Source organism: Pseudopipra pipra, chromosome 29, assembly GCF_036250125.1.
Source record: "Pseudopipra pipra isolate bDixPip1 chromosome 29, bDixPip1.hap1, whole genome shotgun sequence".
Taxonomy (NCBI): Eukaryota; Metazoa; Chordata; class Aves; order Passeriformes; family Pipridae; genus Pseudopipra; species Pseudopipra pipra.
Window position 1 is genome coordinate 1,170,469 of NC_087577.1, and position 19,930 is coordinate 1,190,398.

Sequence of the window (19,930 nt, forward strand, 5' to 3'; positions counted from 1 at the left end):
CAACATTTCTGGTTTAATGTGGAGGTTGGGCACGACTCGGTCGCAGAGAATGAGCAAAAGCACCAAAGTTACCCCAAAAAAAAAATCACTGATTTTATTGTATAAAATCCACCCCAGGGTTTGTCCCGCTGGATCTGCATCATTCCATCATTTCAACAGGGAGCACAACCCCCATTCCATACTGAGGAAACCTGGATTTGTTTGTTTTAGCACCTTCCGAGGGGATCTGGAGCCCCCAAACCAGCACTTTTTCCCTTTTTTTTTTTTTCTTTTTCCCCCAAAATTCACCTGGATCCATTTGCTGGGAGCTGGAGCACTGAAGCCACTGGAAGTGCTGGGAGGAGCTTCAGGAATTTCCTCTCGTGGGGAATCAGGGGAATAAATCACAGGATTAACTCCACGTGATCCCTAAATCCAAGTTCCAGGTCTGGATTTTTCCAACATTTCAAGAACACTCCTCACCCACCCCCCAGGCCTTTTTAATCCCATTTCCAGCGACATCAAACATTAATAGTGTTGTGAAAGTATAAAAAATATAGAACCCCCAAAACAGGCTCGTCAGGATGTGGATATAAAAGCAGGATACCTACGGATCATGGAATTATTCCAATCTTATCCCAAAACAATGATTATTGCTGGAATATCCTGCGCTCAGGCAGAGGGAGGAAGGGGGTGAGAGGGTGGGAATAATGGCACCCTGAAGGGTTCGTGGGGATAAGAAGTGGGAAAAGCTCCAAGCTGGCGTGAAAAAGGAATTCTGGCTTGGAATTTTGTTTGTATTCCTGGTCTGGTGGAGAAAGGGGGAGTGAGGTGAGAATTTCCAGGGGTAAACTGCCGTTTCCTTGGGAGCTGTTTGAACAATCCCATGCCATAAAAGGGTTTTGTAAAGCTAAATATCATCTAAATTCCACATGGATATGGATACAAGGGGAAGGGAATGATTAGTGCAGATCCCTCCCTCATTCCCAAACTCTTCCAAGGCTTTTCCAACCTTCCATGGAAAAGCCAAGGCTGATGTTTGGCCACGGACAGGACAGTTCCAGGGGGAACTGCAGATCCTGCTGAGCTCAGGGCTGGGATGCTGCGAGCTGATCCCAGATTTAATCCCAGATCCCAGTTTTCAATCCCTTTGGATACAGCACGTCACGATCCTTTGGGATTTAATTAAGGAGCTCACCAATTGATCCCTTTCTGCTCCAGGAGGAAGGAGCCAAGCATCAGATCCAAAGTGCTTTTCCAGAGGAAAAGCTGGATCCCACGGAATCCTGCCCGCTCCAGTACTGATGGAGAGTGGAGGGGCCAAAACCTGCGTTTTTAACCCCAAAAACAAGGGACAGAAAGAATCCTGTAGGGAACAAAGAATTCCCTAGGGAATAAGGAGATCCATAGGGAACAAGTAGTTCTCGAGGGAATAAGAGATTCTCTAGGGAACAAGGAGACCGAGGAGCACCTCTAAAAACCGGGATGAAGCGGTTAAAATCCACCCAGGAGCTTTTTCCCTACATTTCTTTCCAATGTGCAAACGGGCCGGGATTCGGGAAGGGGGGCCGGGAGCTCCGGAAGGGATCCTGGGGCCGGATCCCGGGACTCAGCAGCCGGCGGAGTGGCCGGATCCCAACTGGCCAGCCGCCAGCAGCAGGATGTCCTTCTTCTCCTTATGGAAGCGCAGCTCCTTCCCGGCCAGCCGGGCCTCGTCCAGCTCCCGCTCCGTGGCCGCCAGCTCCCGGGAAAGGGCGCCCGGGACGCTCTGCTCCCGGTTCACCCAGTCCAGGGCCATCTGGTTCCGGATGTCATCGTCCAGGGCGCGGTGGGAATAGTGAGCCAGGACTTCCTGGTGGGAATGGGATGCGGGGGTGGGATCAGGGCCGGGAAGGAGCGGCGGGATGGCGTTCCCGGAGCGGCTCCGGACTCACCTGGCGCGAGCACTGCCGCTCCCGCATGGCCTTCAGGCTCCCGTTCCAGTGCAGCAGCTGGAAAACCGTCATCAGCTCCTGGGAAGGGAAAAGGGAGGCAGGATGGGAGCGGGATCGTGGAATGGTGGGATGGGGCGGGGTGGGAGAGGGACCTTATGGATCATCGGGAGCAAGGGAGGGACACGGAACAGCCGCCCAGGTGGCTCCGTCCAACCCGGCCTGGGGCACTTCCAGAGGTGGGGCAGCTTCCTGGGATGTGGATTGAGCTAAAGGCACCACCAGGAGCAGGACACTGGGGCAAAATTCCCTGATTTATCTGGATTACGATGGAGGTGGAGCCTCCAATGCCCCCTGTGCCCTGGGGAGTTGGGGATAAGCCTCTCCAAGCTGAAGCACCGGCAGCACCGGGGACAATTCCAGGTTTTCCAGCCATTTCTCCCTCCAGGACACACAGATTCTGCTTAAAAACTGGGACCTGTCAGGCTTCCCAAAGCCAGTTGGAGCTGGGAATATTCATCCCAGAGTCTCTGTGTGTAAACAGGACCCTGAACAGAAACACCTCAGCCCCTCCCACTCCAGGGAAAGGAGCCAGGAGCGGGGTTGGCTTCAGGAAAAGTACGGAATCCCAAACACAGCCACGTTCCAAAGCTGGATCCAAACCCTAGAGCAGAGCCAGGGAAAAACTGGGAACAGTACCTGGAACTCCAGCATGGATTTTCCCTTGTTGGACTCCAGCATGAAGCGGAACGCCCCGATCCCGGTGTTGGGATTATCCGCCTCCTCCCGGTTGCCCTGCAGAGACATTCCAGACAGGAGCTGCCATTCCCGCCAGTGCCACTCCTGCTGCACTGTCCCTGCTCCAGGAATTCCCAGTGGGATTCAGGAGAGCCTGGTGCCAGCACAGGGCTGTGACATCCTTATCCAGCCAGTCCAGCCTTGCTCATGCAGCACCAGCCACTCCGGCTCTCCCTGGATAAATCTGGGATAGCATCAGGATAAATGTGGCTCTCCTGGAGCAAGGAATCCCTGGACAACACCCCTGAGAACAGAATTTTTCCTGCAGCAATTCCAAAGCTCTCACAACACCCCGGAGACCACGGAGCAGCCACAGGTTACACGGCAAGAATTCCCTCCGGGATAATCGGGGCAGGGAAGGGAGAGCGCAAAGCTCCCAGGGATAGAATCCAAAATCCCTGGAAAATCTTTGGTTTCAGGGAAACCAGTGGATGTACCAACCAAGGCTGGAAAATTCCACACCTCGGCCTCCTCATCCCACCCTGGAGCGCCAGCGCTTGGGCTCTCCGGAGCAGGAAAACGGGAACTCAAAACGCACCTAAACTCGGAATACTCCTGTCTCAGTTTAAATATGACAACTCCACAAAACCTGCCTCTGATCCCAGGGTTTGGGGGGTACTTTTCCCGGGGTTTTTCCGTGCCCATCCTTACGTTGAAGGACGCCAGGGCCTCAGAGACGCTCTTCTCGATGAAGTCGTCGGTGATGCGGCGCGACGGGTGCTCGTTGAACACGGAGTTCATCAGCGCGATCTTGGCCGCGCTGCGCCGCGCCTCGGCCTTGGTGGGACAGAACTGGGACACATGGACACTGTCACGGCATTCCCGGGATCCCAACACCCCCTCGGGGCCACCGGGAATGGCGGTTGGGAGGGTGGGGGTGGAATTAGGAGGCGGCGCGAGGGGTTCAAAACCGCCCGTTCCCGGGGAAGTGCCTCCTCCTCCCAAGGAATTGAGGGGAAAGATGGCAGGAGAGGGCTTGGAAAAGGCTGTGGAGGTCCCCCCAACCCACTGGATCCCTCTGGGATCGCCCCCATCCCGCTGAAAATTCCCAGTTGGAATCCATCAGCTCCATCGCATCAGCACTGAGGAGTGAACACGTTCCTATGGAAGTCCCTTCTCCTCCCAAGAAATTGAGGGGAAAGATGGCAGGAGAGGGCTTGGAAAAGGCTGTGGAGGTTCCCCCCACCCCGCTGGATCCCTCAGGGATCACCCATATCCTGCTGGAAACAGGGGATTCCCAGCTGGAATCCATCAGCTCCGTCGAAACCGCCCGTCAAGTAATTAATGACCTCCAACCCAAACCATTCCCAAACTCCTCCCAAAGACCAGGATTCTGGGTGGGCATGACCCTGTGGCTGCTGGGACTGTTTCTTTTGGATCCATTTTTCCAACCAAGAGGAAGGACGGGAAGGAATTTGGAACGCAGCCAATATTTGGGAAGGGGTTGGTGAGCGGGAGAACACCCAGCCCAGGGAATATTTGGGAATACCTGGAAGCTGCCGAAGCAGCTGCCCCCGGGCAGGGTGACGTAGCACACGTAGGGGGGGCTCCCGGCGGGCACCATCTCGTAGAGCACCAGCGCCCCGTGGCGAAGGTCGGCCCCGCGCGACGCCTTCATCTGCCAGAACTCCTGCAGGGCCTCCACCACGTTCACTGCCGGGGAAAAACCGGGAATGACCCCCCCATCACCCCGCTGGATCACTCTGGGATCACCCCCAGCCCGCGGGAGATGGGCCGGGATCCATCGGCCTTGGAATCCATCGGTCTGGGGCACGTCGGGATGAACACGGTGCTATGGAAGTCCCTTCTCCTCCCAAGAAATTGAGGGGAGAGAGGGCAGGAGAGGGCTTGGAAAAGGCTGTGGAGGTCCCCCCACCCCACTGGATCACTCAGGGGTCACCCCCAACCCACTGGAAATTCCCAGCTGGAATCCATCAGCTCTGTCGCGTCAGCGCCGAGGAGTGAAAACATTCCTAGAGAATTCCCTTCTCCCAAGAAATTGAGGGGAAAGATGGCAGGAGAGGGCTTGGAAAAGGCTGTGGAGGTGCCATGGAGGGGGGTGTCAGAGCAGGGAAACGGACAGTGGGAGGGTCACAGACCTCAGGGGACGAATCCATGGGAAGAGATTCCAGATTTTAGCAAGGAAAATGAACCTTGGAGCGTCCTGTGCTCCCAGTCCCAGCAAATTCCCCTCTGGGACAGGGAGCTGTTGGAAAAGCCTGCCCTCTGCTCTCCCTCACCACTGCTCCTCTGAGTCTTTCCCACCTCATCCCAGACTGGAAGCCAGGCGATCCCAAAGGAGTCTCTCTGGATTAAACTTCCATGGAAGAAAGTTTAAGGCCCCTTCCAACCCAAACCATTCCCTAATTCCATGATTCCATGTAGAATCAGGGACATCTCCTGCTCACTGAAGGACTCTTTGGGGAGGAGATCCATGGATTTATGATCCGAGGTGGGGCAGCTCCTGTTGGCCTCACCCTTCGGATTCGCTGCTCCCGACCGTCAATCCACCCTGTTTATCCCTCTGGAGCGCCGGCCCGGATCCTGCCGGCACAGATCCACGTGAAATCCAGTGGAATAAATGCTTCCACATGGCTCTGGAGCCGCTGATCCCGCTGCCTGCCAAGGCCTCACCCTTTGGAAGCGCAGCGGAGCTTCCGGAGGCAGCGGGAGCCCAAAATCATCCCCAAGTGGCTCCTTGGGGGCGGGATGACGGATTCTTTCCATCCCAGCAGCAGGAATATCCCCTTTTTGTCGCCTCTTCCCTTTTTCTTGTTATGTTTTTAAATCCAAAGGAACATCCAACCCCCCCTCTGGCACGTGGGGATCGGCCTGATGCAATCCTTGGAGCACCCCCTGACAGCCTCTCCCAACCCCCAGGAAAATGGATTTTCCATGGATACAGCCTGTGGGGAGTATCCCAAGAGAACTGCAGCCACTGGGAATGGCATGGATTGCCCAGGGAGCTGCTTTCCATGGAAAAAGGGGGCTTTAATTGTGTCCTGGCATCAGGATGAAGGGAAGAACCCTAATTGCTCATGGAGGAGGAATGGTGAATCCTTAAAAACCCCACAAGCCAAGAAATTGCCTGCAAGGAAGGAAATGGAGCATGGAAATAGGGAAAAGGGACATGGAAATAAGGAAAAGGGACATGGAAATGAGAAAAAGGGCTGAGGAAGGGCAGAAAAGGGGCATGGAAGGAAGGAAATCGGAAGGAAAAGGGGGTGAGGAAGGAAGGAAATGGGGCATGGAGAGAAGGAGGAGGGACATGGAAATGATGAAAAGGGACATGGAAGTAAGGAAAAGGAGTGAGGAAGGGCGGAAAAGGGGTGAGGAGGGAAGGAAATCAGGCATGGAGACAAGGAAGAGGGACATGGAAATAAGGAAAAGGGACACGGAAATGAGGAAAGGGACATGGAAATAAGAAAAAGGGGAATGGAAGGAAGGAAATCGGGCGCGGAGAGAAGGAAGAGGGCATGGAAATAAGGAAAAGGGGGCGAGGAATGAAGGAAATGGATCATGGAAACAGGGAAAAGGGACAGGGAAATAAGGAAAAGGGGTGAGGAAGTGGAAAAAGGGGCCAAGGGCAGATCTCCCCCTGCCCCGCTTCCCCCGGTCCCGCTCACCGCGGCCGTAGCCCTGCGTGTGCTTGGCGAAGCTCCGCACCACGGCCTCCACCGCCTCCCGCAGCACCGCGGGCGGCCCGGCCCCGGCCCCGGCGCCGGGGGGGCCCTGCAAACCCAGCGGGGGCGGCGGCGGCGGCAGCCCCAGCCCCGCTCCGAGCCCCGGCGCCGCTGCCGGCCCCAGCCCCGGCGGCGCGGGGGCCCCGGGGAGGCCGGGCCGGGCCCCGCGAGGCCCCGCGCCCACCCCGGGCTGCAGCCGCTGCGCCCGCACCGCCTCCATCGCCGCGCCGCCTGCCCCGCGCCCGCCTGTCACTCACCGCCCGCCCGGCCAATGGGAGCGCCGCAGCGGGGCGTGGGGGGCGGGAAAAGCGGCGGCGAGCCAATCACAGAGCGGGGCGCGGCCCGTGGGGGGCGGGGTTGGCGCACCCCGACACAAATAACGGTGTGCGGTCGGGGAGGGGGGCGGGGATAAACGGACGTCTGTCCAATCGCGCGGCGGAGTTTATTAGAATGACAGGGGAAAAGCGAATCAAAGCGCGCAGAGCGCAAAACAGCGGCTGTAGCGGGTCTAGGAATGACAGCCACGCTCTCATTGGTCAGGAGAGGCGATTAATGGCAAAACGAACCAACCAAACGCTTCGACACAGATTTAAGGGGCGGAGGTTGCCGTGCGTGCGCCCATTCACGGGCCGTGTTTTGGTGGGAAGGGGCGGGAAGGGGACAGCCAATAGGAACGAGCCGCGGCGGCTCCCGGACGTGACGCTGCGCTGGGACCGGGACTGGGATCGGGATTGGGATCGGGATCGGGATCGGTCCGGCCCCGCCATGGAGGCCTGGGTGCGCTTCAGCGCCCAGAGCCAGGCCCGGGAGCGCCTCCTCAGGTGCGGCCTCGGCTCAGCGGGAGCGGGCGGCGGGGCCGGGGCAGGGGGGCCGTGCCGGGGGGGTCCGTGGGCAGCCTGGGCAGGGCGGTCCCGGAGGCCTCGGGGACCGCGGGAGGGTGTCCCCGGTGCCCCGGTACCCCTCCCCTGACGCCCCCCGTGTCCCCCCAGGGCCGCCCAGTACGCCTGTACCCTGGCCGGGGCCGCACTGAACTCCGGGACCAGCTCCGGGACCCTGAACCGCCTCCAGCAGCTGGAGGCTCATCTGAGCCTGGGCCGCAAATGTGAGCGGGGGGGACACTCGGGGGAGGGGGGCAGGGGGGTCTGGGGTGGGTCAGAGGGAGCTCTGGGCGGACAGGGGGCTCTAAAGGGGGATGGGGGGGTCTGAGGGTGGACAGGGGGCTCTGGGGGTGGTCGGGGGGGGACAGGGGGTGACGAGGGGGGGACAGGGGGCTCTAAAGGGCTACAGGGGGCTCTGGGGGTGGACAGGGGGCTCTGGGGGCGAGGGGGAGTTTGGGGGGGAGACAGAGAGCTCTAAAGGGGGGCGATCAGGTCTGGGGAGGGTCAGAGGGGATCTAAAGGGGGACAGGGGGCTCTGGGAGGGATGGGGGGGTCTGGGGGTGGACAGGGAGCTCTAAAGGGGGACGAGGGACTCTGGGGGGACAGAAGGCTCTGGGGTGGACGGGGGGGCTTGGAGGGGATGGAGAGCTCTAAAGGGGGATGGGGGGCTCTGGAGGGGGGAAAGGGGGCTCTAGGTGTGGAGGGGGGGCTCTAAAGGGCTACAGGGGGCTCTGGGGGTGGACAGGGGGGGCTCTAAAGAGGGACAGGGGGCTCTGAGAGTGGACAGGGGGCTCTGGGTGGGATGGGGAGCTCTAAAAGGGACTGGGGGGCTCCAGGAGGGACAGAGGGGCTTTGGGCATCCCCCCCCACCCCTCGGTGACCCCCCCACCCCGTGTCCCTCCCCCAGTGCTGCGCCTGGGGGGCTCGGCCGAGGCCCTGGGGGGGGCCCAGCGCTCGCTGCACCTCCCCGACCCCGTGCTGAGGTTCTGCCTCACCCTGTCCCACCTGAACCGCGCCCTCTTCCTCGCCTGCGACAACGTCCTGTGGGCCGGGAAGAGCGGGATCCTGCCCAGCCTCGACAGCCACAAGTGGAGCCAGAGGGCCTTCAGGTGAGAGGCTGGGATCTGGGAGGGGGCGGAATTCGTGGAAGTGAGGGTGGAAAAGCCTTCACGGATCTGCCAGGTGGATGGGGAGGGGGGGATTCCCAAGGGAGAGCTGGGAATGGGGTTCTTGAAGGGGATGGGATTCCTGAGGGAGAGCAGGGAATGGGATTCCTGAGGGAGAGCAGGGAATGGGATTCCCAAGGAAGAGCAGGGAATGGGATTCTCAAAGAGGATGGGATTCCCAAGAGAGAAGACAGACTGGAGTGACTGGAGGGCTGTCAGTGAGGTCCCCAAGAGAGAGCAGGGAATGGGGTTCTTGAAGGGAATGGGATTCTTGAAGGGAATAGGATTTCCAAGGGAGAGCAGGGAATGGGATTCTTGAAGATATTCCCAAGGAAGAACAAGGAATGGGATTCTCAAAGGGAGAGCAGGGAATGGGATTTCCCCCTGGGGAGAGCAGGGAATGGGACTCCTGTGGGGAGAGCAAGTGCTGGAATTCCTGAAGGAGGTCAGGGAATGGGCGTCCTGAGGGAGAGCAGGCAGTGGAATTCCCGAGTGAGGGCAGGGAATGGAATTCCCTTGGGAGAACAGCTCCTGCCGTTCCGTTTGGAGCAGCCGGAGTCTCCTCCCGCTGCTGCTTCCCGCTGGGCCATCCCTGCTCCCTGTTTTTCCCAGGTATTACCTGTTTGCCCTGGTGGTGAACCTGAGCCGGGACGCCTACGAGATCCGGGTGCTGCTGGAGCGCGCGGAGGCGGCCGGGAAGCGCGGGAAGAGCCCGGAAAACCGGCCCCAGCTGCGGGCCGACGGCGGGACCCAGCGGCTCCGGCTCCAGCTGCAGCTCCAGCTCCGGCTCCTGCTCCAGGTGCTCCGGGACAACCCCCCGCTGCTGCTGGACCTGCTCCGGAATGCCTGCGACCTGGTGATCCCGCTGGAAAAGCTGGGGCTGTGCCGGAGCAGCCCGGGATTGGTGGGATTGTGCGGCCTCACCTCCTCCGTGCTCTCCATCCTCACCATCCTCCACCCCTGGCTCAAGCTGAAGCCGTAGTTATTATCCCAGGAGCTTCCTCGGGATAGCTGGGAATCTTGGGGGTTGATCCCAGCGGCTGGGACGCCTCTGGAGCCGACTGGCTCATCCCATTCCCGTCGTTCCCGACTCCTTGGAGCCACGAGGTGGAGGGAACCCGGCGTTGGATCCCGCGGGGACCTCGGCTCCCGAAATTTGTTTCGTCCCATTGACTTTTCCAGCCGTTTTTCCAGCCAGGGGATGGGAGGAGATGGAGGGAATCTGGCGTCGGATCCCGCAGGGGCCTCGTCTCCTGAAGTTTGGTTCTTCCTGGCAACTTTTCCGGCCGTTTTAGGGGTTCAACATCCCCCCTTTTCCAAGGGGGAATATTTGGGGCTGGAAAACGTGGATCACTGGGGGCTCTTCTCATGGATTTTGAGGGGGTGAAGCCGCGGGATTGGGACCATCCTGGTGCCAGCTGGTTTATCCAACCCCTATCTGGACATTTTTCCTGCTTTTTAAGAAATCTGAGGGCAGGGTGAGGGGAGCGGGAAGGATTTTGGATGCACGTGGGCATCAGGCGTAAATCCATGGATTTGGGGGGGTGAAATCCAGGCAGGAATTTGCTCTCCTGCACCTTCCCTGCAATCCTGGGGGGAAGAAGGGACTGGAACAGGTTGTGCCGGGCTGGGGAGGGGTCACTCCCACATTCCCGACAGAGAGGGAATCCTGGGTGCTTCCTGGTGCTTCCCAGCCACTGGGGAGCAGCTGAATCCTGGGGATCCCCCTCCCTCCCTCTGCCTGGACCCGCCTTGGCTGTCCTTCCCTTCCCAGATATCCCACTCTGGGGTGGTATTTGGGATAACAGGGGTAGGGCTGGGATTCCCTGCTCCCAGCAGCCCCGGATTCTCCCGTTTTCCCTGGATTTTGTGACACCAGATCACACTCCTGTGGCCCTGAGCCAGCTGTGATATCCTGTTACTGAACCACACCGGGAGCTGGGAATTAGTTAATTCCAGAGGTGGGATGTCCTTGGATCCATCCCTGGGACAGCAGGAACATCCTTTGGGAGGGTTTTTTGGGAGCTCCGTACCCAAACTCCGCCCGCTCCTGGGCTTTTTTTCCTGGGGAAAACCAGGGATTGAGGGTCTCAGAGCTGTGTTTATCCCAGGGGGAGTTGGACGGGCGGGATTCGCTCCAGCAGATCCCGCGGTGTCGGTGTAATTAATGAACTAATTAAATTATTAAAGCCCAGCAGCCTCCCGCTCCCTCTGTCCTGGGATCTGGGGGAACGTGGATGCAGGACACTGGGATGGGCTGGGAATGCTGGACTGGGAGCACTGGGCTGGACTGGGAGCACTGGGCTGGACTGGGAGCACTGGGCTGGGATCCCCCACTGGAATTGGGGGGGCTCATTCCTGCCATTTCCAGGGGGAAAGGGGGGTTGGGGGGAGGATCCCAGTCCCTTCCTTGTCCCATCCCATCCCATCTCATCCCACCCCACCCATCTATCCTCTTCATCCCATCCCACCCATCCCATCCTCTTCATCCCATCCCACCCATCCCATCCTATCCCACCCCACCCATCCCATCCTCTCCATCCCATTCTATCCCTCTCCATCCCACCCCCACCCATCCCATCCTTTCCATCCCACCCATCCCATCCTCTCCATCCCATCCCTCCTCAGTTGCCATTCCTGCCCCAGCTGAGCCCAGACCAACTCACTGCACCCCAGGGGGGCCACGTGGGGTGAGGGGGGGCCGAGGGGATTTTTGGGGTGGGATTTGGGGTGTCCAGTGGTGTTTGGGCATTGGGAAGGAGAGAGGATACGAAGTGGGATGAGGCTCCCCTGCAGCTGCAGCAGCTCCAGCGCGGCCTCCAGGTGAGTCCAGAGCCTCTGAATCCACCCAGAATTCCCTCACAGGCCCTTAAATCCCTTGGAACAGACTCAGGGTTACCCCCTTTTTCCCAATTCTGAACAGTTTGTGTCTGTTGTCCCAATCCTGAACCCTGTTTTATCCCATTTTTCCCAACTCAAAGCAGTTTTACCCCATTTCTCCCCGCTCTGACTCACTTTATCCCCGTTTCCCCCACTCTGATCTCTGTTCTATCCCACTTCCCAATTCCAACCCCTGTTTTATCCCTCTTTTCCCACTCCTGGCCCTCATTTCCCCCCCTTTTTCCCAATTTCTCTCATTTCCCCCCTGCCTGTGTTCTCCAGCAGATGTTGGAGTCCATCTGGAGCGGGAAGAGGATCAACGAGGCCGAGATTCCCTCTCTGGTGGTGCTGGGAAAGGTGGGGGGGGGCCCTTCCCAGGTGCCCCCCGGGCCCCCCGACCCCCCAGTCCAGCCCCCAGGTCCCTCCCTGGCCCCATCCCCACAATTCCCGTTTTTCCCTCGGTGTCCCCCATGACAGGGGGGGCCCTACCTGGTGGGGGGGGTCCAGTCCGTGGCCGCACAGTCGCCCTTTGTCCGTTTTTCTCCTCGTTTCCTGTTTTTTTTTCCCTTCCCTGAAAATTCCAGCCCCGTCCCACAGCCCAGCACAAGTTTCCCTCTGTCCCAAAATCCCGGAGTTTGAATTTTTTTCCCTCTTTTTTTTTTAATTTTTTTTTCCCCAAACCCACCCAAAAAAAATCTCAGCGAGGAGCCAAGGAGGGGGCTGGGCCTGGGGAGTCCCCCCTTCCCATCGGGAGAAAGAGGAAGAGGAAGGTTTGGGTGGATGTTTGGGCTGGACTGGGCCTGCAGGGATCTGGTGGCCTGAATTCCACAGGATCTGCTATCCCAGATCCTATGGGATCTGATCAGTAGCACCCTGGGGAGTTTGGGCCCCCCCCTCTGGCACCCTGGATCTGGTAGGGGAGACCCCTGGAATTTGGCCCTGACCTTCCTGATCCAGTCCCCAATTCCCCAAGGATACTCTTCCTGATCCCCAGGGATCCCATCACATCATGTGTGTCCTGCCTGATCCCTTTGCTGATCCCTGGGATCCAGTCCCCAGGATCTGGTCTCTGATCCCTGGGATTCAATCCCCCACTGTGGTCTGGGAGTCCCTGATCTCCCAGGAATCCTGTCCCCAGTCCTCTCAGGATCTCATCCTCAATCCTATTCCAATCCTCCCGATCCTCCAGTCAGGATCCAGTCCCTGATCCCCATGGAATCCAACCTCTCCCCCCAGAGGATCCAGATCCCAGTCCCTGGATCCAGTCCTTAGTCCCTTGGGGATCCAATTTCCAGGATTCCACCCCCAACCCCCACAGGATCTGAGACCCCAATCCCCCAGGATCCAATCCCCTGGATCCCACAGGGGTCCAGACCTCAATCCCCTGGGATCAAATCCCCCATTCCCACAGGAGCCAGCCCCCGATAATTCCCCCCTGGAATCCAATCCCCAAGGGAGGATTTCCCTGTCCTCATCCTGCCAGATCCAGGTGCCAGCCGGGGGATGGATCCCGGGGCTTCCTGGGGATGGGATTGGGATCCCCTCAGCACCACTGACCCCCCTCTCCTCCAGAGGCTGCCTGGATCCCCCTTCCCGCCCCTGAGGTGTCCCTGGTGCTCTCGGGAGGTGGTGGGGGGGATCCCGTGCCAGGCGGATCCCGGGAATGGATCTGGAGCTGCCCCAGGTGCCCCCCGGGCTCCCCAAAAACCCTCCACGGCCTCGACCTCTCCTACAACAAACTCCGGGAGGGAGATCCCGGCGGGCGACTCCGCCGGGATGGCGCAGCTCTGGATCCGGGAATACACAACGGCGTCTCCCCGGGCGCCTTCCAGCCCCAAACCTGCCGCTGCCGGGGCACCCGCGGCTCTTCCAACAACTCCTTGGAGTTTTGGGGGGTCTCGCGCGCGCCCGGGGCAGCGCCAGGAGCGGCGGGTGGGGTGGGATGGGGGGGGACACACCGCGGTCATCCTGTCTCCTCCTCCTCGGAAAGGAGCCTGGACGGTGTCCGGGAGGTGGCGGTGTCATCCGGAGGACGTGGCAACCCGAAATCCACCTAAATCCACCCCAAAATCCAGCCAGGTCCCACCCAAACCCCGCCAGAGATCCCTGAGCGCCCTTATCCCAACTCCCCCCATCCCGGTCCCCATGGGGAAGGTCCAGGTGTCGCGGCCACCTCCGGGTGGGTCAGTCCTTGGGGGACAAGGGGGCACCCTTTTCCCACCTCATTTTTCCAGGAAAAGGGTAAAATCCCCTCCTAGTGCCCCCCGTCTCCAAAATCCCGCGCCCTCCTCCTTCCCGCTCCCCTTTTTCCTCGTGTTTTTACCACTTCGCCTGTTTTTTTTCCCCGAACTCTTTGCCCCCCGCCCCCCCCGCCCCAAAACCACATTTATTTTTAGCAGCCAATTGAAGATGAAGGAGGAGGGAAAAAAATATTAAAAAAAGAGAGAAAAAAAAAAAAAAAAAAGGAAAAAAACCGGGATTTTGTCCCGGCTGGAGCCGGAGTCACCTTTGAGCTGCGGCACGGCCATGTGGGGGGTGGGGGGCCAGGGGGTGCTCCCGGCGCTGCTCCTGCTCCCAGGTAACAGACCCCCCCCAAATTGCGCAGTTTCGGGGTGTTTCGGGGTGTTTTGGGGTGAAATCGAGGGGGTTTGGGGGCTGCTGGAGGCGGGGGGAGGGCGCGGAGCCGGGTGCTCATTAACCCGAGCGCAGCCAAGCGCGGTTCGCCCCCCCCGCGATGGATGTCCGGGGGTGGGGAATTTGGGGTAAAACCGCCGGGTTTTAGTCATCCCAATATGTTTTGGGGGTTTTTTTACTTTTTTTTGGAGGGAGGGTACCCTCGAAATCCCCCTGGATTTGGGGCGGGTGAGGGTGGGAAGGAGAACCCGCAAGAGGAACTAAAAGCCGACTTTGATGGAAAATCTTTACATTTCTGAGGGGGAAAAAAAAAAGGAAAGACAAAACCCCCCCCCGGGGGTTTCCAGTCCCAACACAGGGGGGGGTCAGGGCCGGTTGAACCCCCCCCGCTTCAGCAGGGACCCCCCCACTCCCCACCGCGGGGGGAAACTGAGGCACGGGGGGATTAATTTGGGGGGCTGGGGGTCTGTCCGTGGGGGAGAGAATTCCCCCACACCGGGCACCCCGATCATCCCCCCCGGGTGCCGCTGGGTGGGGAAGGTCCGTGTGTGCCCCCCACCCCCCTCAGGACCCCCCCGTCCCCCCCTCCAGGGCTCTGCGCGGGGTTCAACATCGACGTGGAGAACCCGCGGGTGTTCCGGGGCCCCCCCGAGTCCCAGTTCGGGTACCGGGTGCTGCAATGGGGGGACGACGGCGACAGGGGGTGAGTGACCCGCGTGAGGAGGGGGAGGGACACGGGCAGGGGGGCTCAAGAAGCGCCCACACCCCCCCCCCCCCCGACAGCCCGCGGGGAAGGGGAGGTGGAGACGGGGAAACTGAGGCAGGAAAGGGGGGAACGGAGGGAGGGAAATGGGGGGGCTGAGGTGAGGAAGGGGAAGCTGAGGCGGGCAGGGCGGCCGGAGCAGCCACGGCCGGGCGGCCGGACAGACAGACAGACAGACAGGCAGACGGAAGCGGGGGCGGCAGGACCTGGCGCGGTGCCCCCAAAACGTGCTGGCGGGGTCAGAGCGGGACGGGGGGGACCCCGTGTCCCCTCCCCGTGTCCCCTCCCCGTGTCCCCTCCCCGTGTCCCCTCCCGGTGTTCCCTCCCCGTGTCACTCTTTGCGACCCCCCCGCCGTGTCCCTCTTTGCGACCGTGTCCTCGTGTCCCCCCCGCGTCCCCCCAGGCTGCTGGTGGGGGCCCCGTGGGATGGGGACGGTCAAGGCGACGTCTACAAGTGCGGCGTGGGACCCCAAAACTCCTCCTGCGCCAAGGCCAACCTCGGTATTGGGGAGGGGGGAGGTGGGGTGGCTGTGACCGCGGGGGGGTCTCGGGGGGGGGAAGGTGTCCCCACGGTGCTGACCCCGTCTCTGTCCCCGTGTCCCCGAGGGGACACAGCGCCGTGGCTCCGCGGCAGCGCCGGACACCTCGGGATGACCCTGGTGGGCTCCAAGGACGGCGGGTTCGTGGTGAGCACGGAGCGTCCGCGGGGGGAAACCGGGGCGGGATGTCACCCGCTGCTGTGTCGCCCTTGTCACCTCCCCGCTTCCCCGCCAGGCGTGTGCCCCGCTTTGGTCCCAGGAATGCGGCACCTCCGTGTTCAGCTCCGGCCGCTGCGTCCGCCTGGACGAGGAGCTGCGGCTCGTGGAGACGGTCGCGCCCACGGCACAGCGTGAGTGGGGCGCTGGGACGGACTGGGATGGACTGGGACGGAGTGGGAGGTGCCACCCGGGTGTCACTGTGTCCCTCTACCAGGCTGCTCCACCTACATGGACATCGTTCTGGTGCTGGACGGCTCCAACAGCATCTACCCCTGGGAGGAGGTGCAGGATTTCCTCGGGAACATCCTGGGGCGCTTCTTCATCGGCCCCGGGCAGACTCAGGTCAGGGGGTGGCACCGGGGCCACCGTGGTGTCCCCAAGGCTGGGACAGCGTTCCCCGGGCTATAATGGTGTGCCCAGGGCATTGTTGTGCCCGGGGCAAGGTGATTGTCCCCAGGGCTATGCTGTTGTCCCTGGGGTGGTAGTGATGATAGGTACCACCCTCAGGGTGATGCCACCCCTAGAGTGACACCATTGTCCCCAAGGTGACACCACCCCTGTAGAGATGCCACCCTGGAGTGATGTCATTGTCCCCAGGGTGATGCCACCCCTGGGGTGGTGCCACCCTGGGGTGATGTCATTGTCCCCAGGGTGATGCCACCCCTGGGGTGGTGCTGTCTGGTGGTAGTTTTGGAGGGGGCCAAGGGTGCCCTTTGCCAGGGATTAGGGGGTCCTATGGGATTTGGGGGCAGGGGTCTCCTGTGGATTTGGGGGTCCCACTGGCTCTGACCCTCCCCGTTTCAGGTGGGGGTGCTGCAGTACAGGGAGCGGGTGGTGCAGGAGTGGGCGCTGGGGCAGCACCCCGGGGATTTGAGGGGTCCCTGTGGATTTGGGGGTTCCCCAGGGATTTCTGTGGGTTCCCTGTGGATTTGGGGGTCCCGCTGGCTCTGACCCCCCCCGTTTCAGGTGGGGGTGCTGCAGTACGGGGAGGAGGTGGTGCAGGAGTGGGCGCTGGGGCAGCACCCCACGGCCCAGGCCCTGCTCGAGGCCGCCCGGAACCTGACGCGGCAGGAGGGGAGGGAGACGCGCACGGCCATGGCCATCCGGCAGGCCTGGTGGGCTCCGGGGAGGGAACGGGAACGGGGGCGGGATTGGGGGCAGGGCTGAGGTCAGGGTTGGGATTGGGATTGGGATCAGGGTGGGGATTGTGGTCAGGGTTGGACTGGTGTCGTCATTCGGATCGCGATAGGGGTTGGGGTTTGGGTCAGGACTGGGGGTAGGGTCAGGGTTGGGATTAATTTTGGGATTGGGATCAGTGTTGGAATAGGTATCAGGGCTAGGATCAAGTCAGGGTTTGGATGAGGGTTGGGATCGGGGTCAGGACTGGGACTGGGGTGTGGATCAGGGTTGGGGTTGAGGTCGGGAACAGGGTTGGAAGCAAGTCAGGGTTTGTCTTAGAACTGGGGTCAGTATTGGAATCGGTATCAGGGTTAGGATCGAGTCAGGGTTTGGGTGAGGGTTGAGATTGGGGCCAGGGTTGGGATTCGGGTCAGGGTTGGGATTCGGGTCAGGGTTGGGACTGGGATCTGGCTCAGGGTTGGGGTTGAGATCGGGGTTCGGGTTGGGAGCAGGGTGGGGACCGGGAGCAGGATTAGGACGGGGCTCGTGCTGACGGCCCCGTTCGTTCCGGCAGCGCCGAGTCCTTCAGCGCCGAGCGGGGCGGGCGCTCGGGGGCTGCGCGGCTGCTGCTGGTGGTGACGGACGGGGAGTCCCACGACGGGGAGGAGCTGCCGGCGGCGCTGGCAGAGTGCGAGAAGCGCAACATCACCCGCTACGCCATCGCCGTGAGCCCCGGCCCCGTGGCCCCCTCCACCCCGGGGGGAGTGTCCCGCTACCCCCGTCCCCGTGTCCCCCCCGTCCCGGGAGGGAGGAGTCCCGCTGACCCCCGTCCCCGTGTCCCCTCCACCCCGGGAGGGAGGAGTCCCGCCGACCCCCGGCCCTCCCGCAGGTCCTGGGGCACTACCTGCGGCGGCAGCAGGATCCCGAGGATTTCATCCGGGAGATCAAGTTCATCGCCAGCGATCCCGACGAGAAGTACTTCTTCAACGTCACCGACGAGGCCGCTCTCAACGACATCGTGGACGCGCTGGGGAGATCGGATTTTCAGCCTCGAAGGTGCCGCACTGGGGCCGGGAGGTCGGGAAGGGATGGGAATTCCGGCTGGAAGCGCGCAGCTGGAGGAACAGCGTCCCCTCCCTCCCGCGGTCAGGCACCCGTGAGGACAACGAGAGCGCCTTCGAGCTGGAGATGTCCCAGATCGGCTTCTCCATCCACCTCCTCGAGGTGATCCCGCCAGGGAGCCCATCAGCCCCTGCTGAGTGTCCTGGGAGGGGATGGTGGCCTTAGGGGGGGTTACGGTGACACGTCCCTCCCATCCCGGCAGGACGGGATCCTCTTTGGAATGGTGGGAGCCTACGACTGGGAGGGGGGCGTGCTGGAGGAGAGCCGGCGCGGGCGCATCATCCCACCCCGGGAAGCATTCCAGGGGGAATTCCCGCTGGAGCTGAAGAACCACGCAGCGTATCTCGGTACGGGGGGTCCCCAGGGATGGGGGATCCAGAGGGATGGGCGGGGTGAACCAGGAATACTCCATATTCTCGAGGTCTGAGATGAACCAGGGATGTTCCGTGTCCCAGAGATCTGGGGGGGGGGGGGCACGTGGGATTCTCCGTGTCCCCAGGGATGGGGGGTGAGCCAGGGATGGTCCATGTCCTGGCCGTGGGATGAAACGGGAACACTCCACGTGCCGGAGACACGGGGTGAAGTGGGGACACTCCATGTAACGGATATTCGGGATGCTGAGATGCTCGTGATCCAGATATCCGTGATCCTGATATTTAGGGTGCCCCGGGAACACACCAGGGGTCCCGTGTGCCCAGGGCTGACCCTGCTGCCCCCTCCCAGGTTACTCGGTGTCCTCGCTGCGGCTCCCAGGGGGGCAGCGCCTGTTGGTGGCCGGAGCCCCCCGATTCCAGCACAAAGGAAAAGTCCTCCTCTTCCAGCTGGACCCCGCGGGCACCGTGACAGTGACCCAGACGCTGATGGGGGAGCAGGTGAGGGGAGGCAGAGGGGCCGAGGGGGGGTGGCGTTCGTCCCCCCCCGTGGCCTCACAGCCCTTCTGCACCCCCCCAGATCGGCTCCTACTTCGGCAGCGAGGTGCTGGCCCTGGACCTGGAAGGGGACGGGGCCACCGACCTGCTGCTGGTGGCAGCGCCCACCTACCTGGGGGGCCAGAGCAGGGAGGCGGGGAAGGTTTACCTGTACCGCGTGGGGCAGGTCAGGGGGGGCACCGCAGGGGCTGGGGGGCTGCGGAGGGGCTTCGGGGGGGCAGGGGAGGGAGGGAGGATCTGTAGTGAGTGGGGAGGGTGGGGGGGGCAGGTCAGGGGCTGAGGGGGTGGGTGGGAGGGGTACCTGTGCCGTGGGGGGCAGGTGAGGGTGGGAGGGGTACCTGTGCCATGAGGGGCTGGGGGGGCGGCTGGGGGGGTACCTGTGCCGTGGGGGGCAGGTGAGGGGCTGGGGGGGCGGGCAGGGGTCTGGGGGTGCAGGGGATCGGGGGGGATCAGTGGGATGCGGTGGCATTGGGGGACACAGTGGGATTGGGGGGGTTCTGGGGGCTGCAGGGGGAATGCAGGGGACTGGGGGGGGGGGACCAGCGGGATGCAGAGGGATCGGGGAACACAGCGGGATCGGGGGGCTGCAGGGGAGTGCAGGGGATTGGGGGGACCAGCGGGATGCAGAGGGACTGCAGGGATGCAGGGATTGGGGAACGGAGAGGTCAGGGGAGTTTGGGGGAATTGAGGGGAGGAACACAGCGGGATTTGGGGAGGGGGTACCGAGGGCCCTCCCCGCGCCCCCCCCAGGGCCGCCTGAGCCCCGCAGGGTCGCTGCACCCCGAGGCGAGGCCGCAGGACTCGCGGTTCGGCTCCGCGCTGGGCGCGGTGCCGGACCTGGGGCAGGACGGGCTGGCGGGCGCCGTGGTGGGTGCCCCGCTGGAGGACGGGCACCGCGGGGCCCTCTACGTGTTCCACGGCGCCCCGGGCACCCTCGTGCCCCGGCACAAGCAGGTGAGACGGCGCCGGGAGCGCCGGGAGGGGCCGGGAGGGGCTCGGGGGGGTGGGGGAGGGAAGCGCTGCCCGCAAAACGCTTCGTTCCCAGCGCATCGAGGCGGCGGCGCTGGGATGGAACCTCCGCTATTTCGGGGTCAGCGTGGACGGACGGATGGACATGGACGGGGACGGGCTGGTGGACGTGGCCGTGGGGGCGCAGGGGGCGGCCGTGGTGCTGCGGTGAGTCCGGGGGGGGGGCAGGGGAGGGGACAGGGGCAGCCCGGGGACAGGGTCATGAAGGGGGGACAGGGTCGTGAAGGGGGGTGGGGACATTTGGGGAGACAGGGACACCTC

At 62.1% G+C, this 19,930-nt stretch overlaps 3 protein-coding genes across 3 annotated transcripts; 2 read left to right on the forward strand and 1 right to left on the reverse strand.

Moving 5' to 3' along the window:
* Positions 1 to 68: 68 nt before the first annotated feature.
* Positions 69 to 6,626, reverse strand: LIX1L (limb and CNS expressed 1 like). Its single transcript, XM_064638467.1, has 6 exons — positions 6,335 to 6,626; positions 4,198 to 4,361; positions 3,360 to 3,500; positions 2,610 to 2,705; positions 1,914 to 1,991; positions 69 to 1,831 (listed from the first exon to the last, which is right to left on the reverse strand). The coding sequence occupies exons 1-6, from the start codon at positions 6,609 to 6,611 to the stop codon at positions 1,589 to 1,591; spliced, it is 999 nt and encodes a 332-aa protein (XP_064494537.1). The 5' UTR covers positions 6,612 to 6,626; the 3' UTR covers positions 69 to 1,588.
* Positions 6,627 to 7,059: 433 nt separating this feature from the next.
* On the forward strand, positions 7,060 to 10,629 carry PEX11B (peroxisomal biogenesis factor 11 beta). The gene is made up of 4 exons (XM_064638466.1): positions 7,060 to 7,212; positions 7,381 to 7,493; positions 8,177 to 8,378; positions 9,048 to 10,629. Exons 1-4 carry the CDS (start codon positions 7,157 to 7,159, stop codon positions 9,415 to 9,417), a joined length of 741 nt encoding a protein of 246 aa, XP_064494536.1. The 5' UTR covers positions 7,060 to 7,156; the 3' UTR covers positions 9,418 to 10,629.
* Positions 10,630 to 13,794: 3,165 nt separating this feature from the next.
* On the forward strand, positions 13,795 to 19,820 carry ITGA10 (integrin subunit alpha 10). Its single transcript, XM_064638242.1, is given in 16 exon segments — positions 13,795 to 13,893; positions 14,541 to 14,652; positions 15,116 to 15,213; positions 15,319 to 15,398; positions 15,487 to 15,601; positions 15,685 to 15,812; positions 16,437 to 16,585; positions 17,164 to 17,314; positions 17,479 to 17,619; positions 17,621 to 17,645; positions 17,740 to 17,813; positions 17,914 to 18,058; positions 18,435 to 18,583; positions 18,663 to 18,806; positions 19,391 to 19,594; positions 19,686 to 19,820. Coding segments are annotated over 16 exon segments (1,902 nt in total). The 5' UTR covers positions 13,795 to 13,841.
* The last annotated feature ends 110 nt before the right edge of the window (positions 19,821 to 19,930 follow it).

Coding starts and splice junctions, on each gene's coding strand:
- LIX1L (XM_064638467.1), bottom strand. CDS start 6,611: ATGGAGGCGGTGCGGGCGCAGCGGCTGCAGCCCGGGGTGGGCGCGGGG. Junction 4,362..6,334: donor CACGCAGGGCTACGGCCGCG/GTGAGCGGGACC, acceptor TTTCCCCGGCAG/TGAACGTGGTGGAGGCCCTG. Junction 2,706..3,359: donor AGGCCCTGGCGTCCTTCAAC/GTAAGGATGGGC, acceptor ATGTCTCTGCAG/GGCAACCGGGAGGAGGCGGA.
- PEX11B (XM_064638466.1), top strand. CDS start 7,157: ATGGAGGCCTGGGTGCGCTTCAGCGCCCAGAGCCAGGCCCGGGAGCGC. Junction 7,213..7,380: donor GCCCGGGAGCGCCTCCTCAG/GTGCGGCCTCGG, acceptor GTGTCCCCCCAG/GGCCGCCCAGTACGCCTGTA. Junction 8,379..9,047: donor TGGAGCCAGAGGGCCTTCAG/GTGAGAGGCTGG, acceptor TGTTTTTCCCAG/GTATTACCTGTTTGCCCTGG.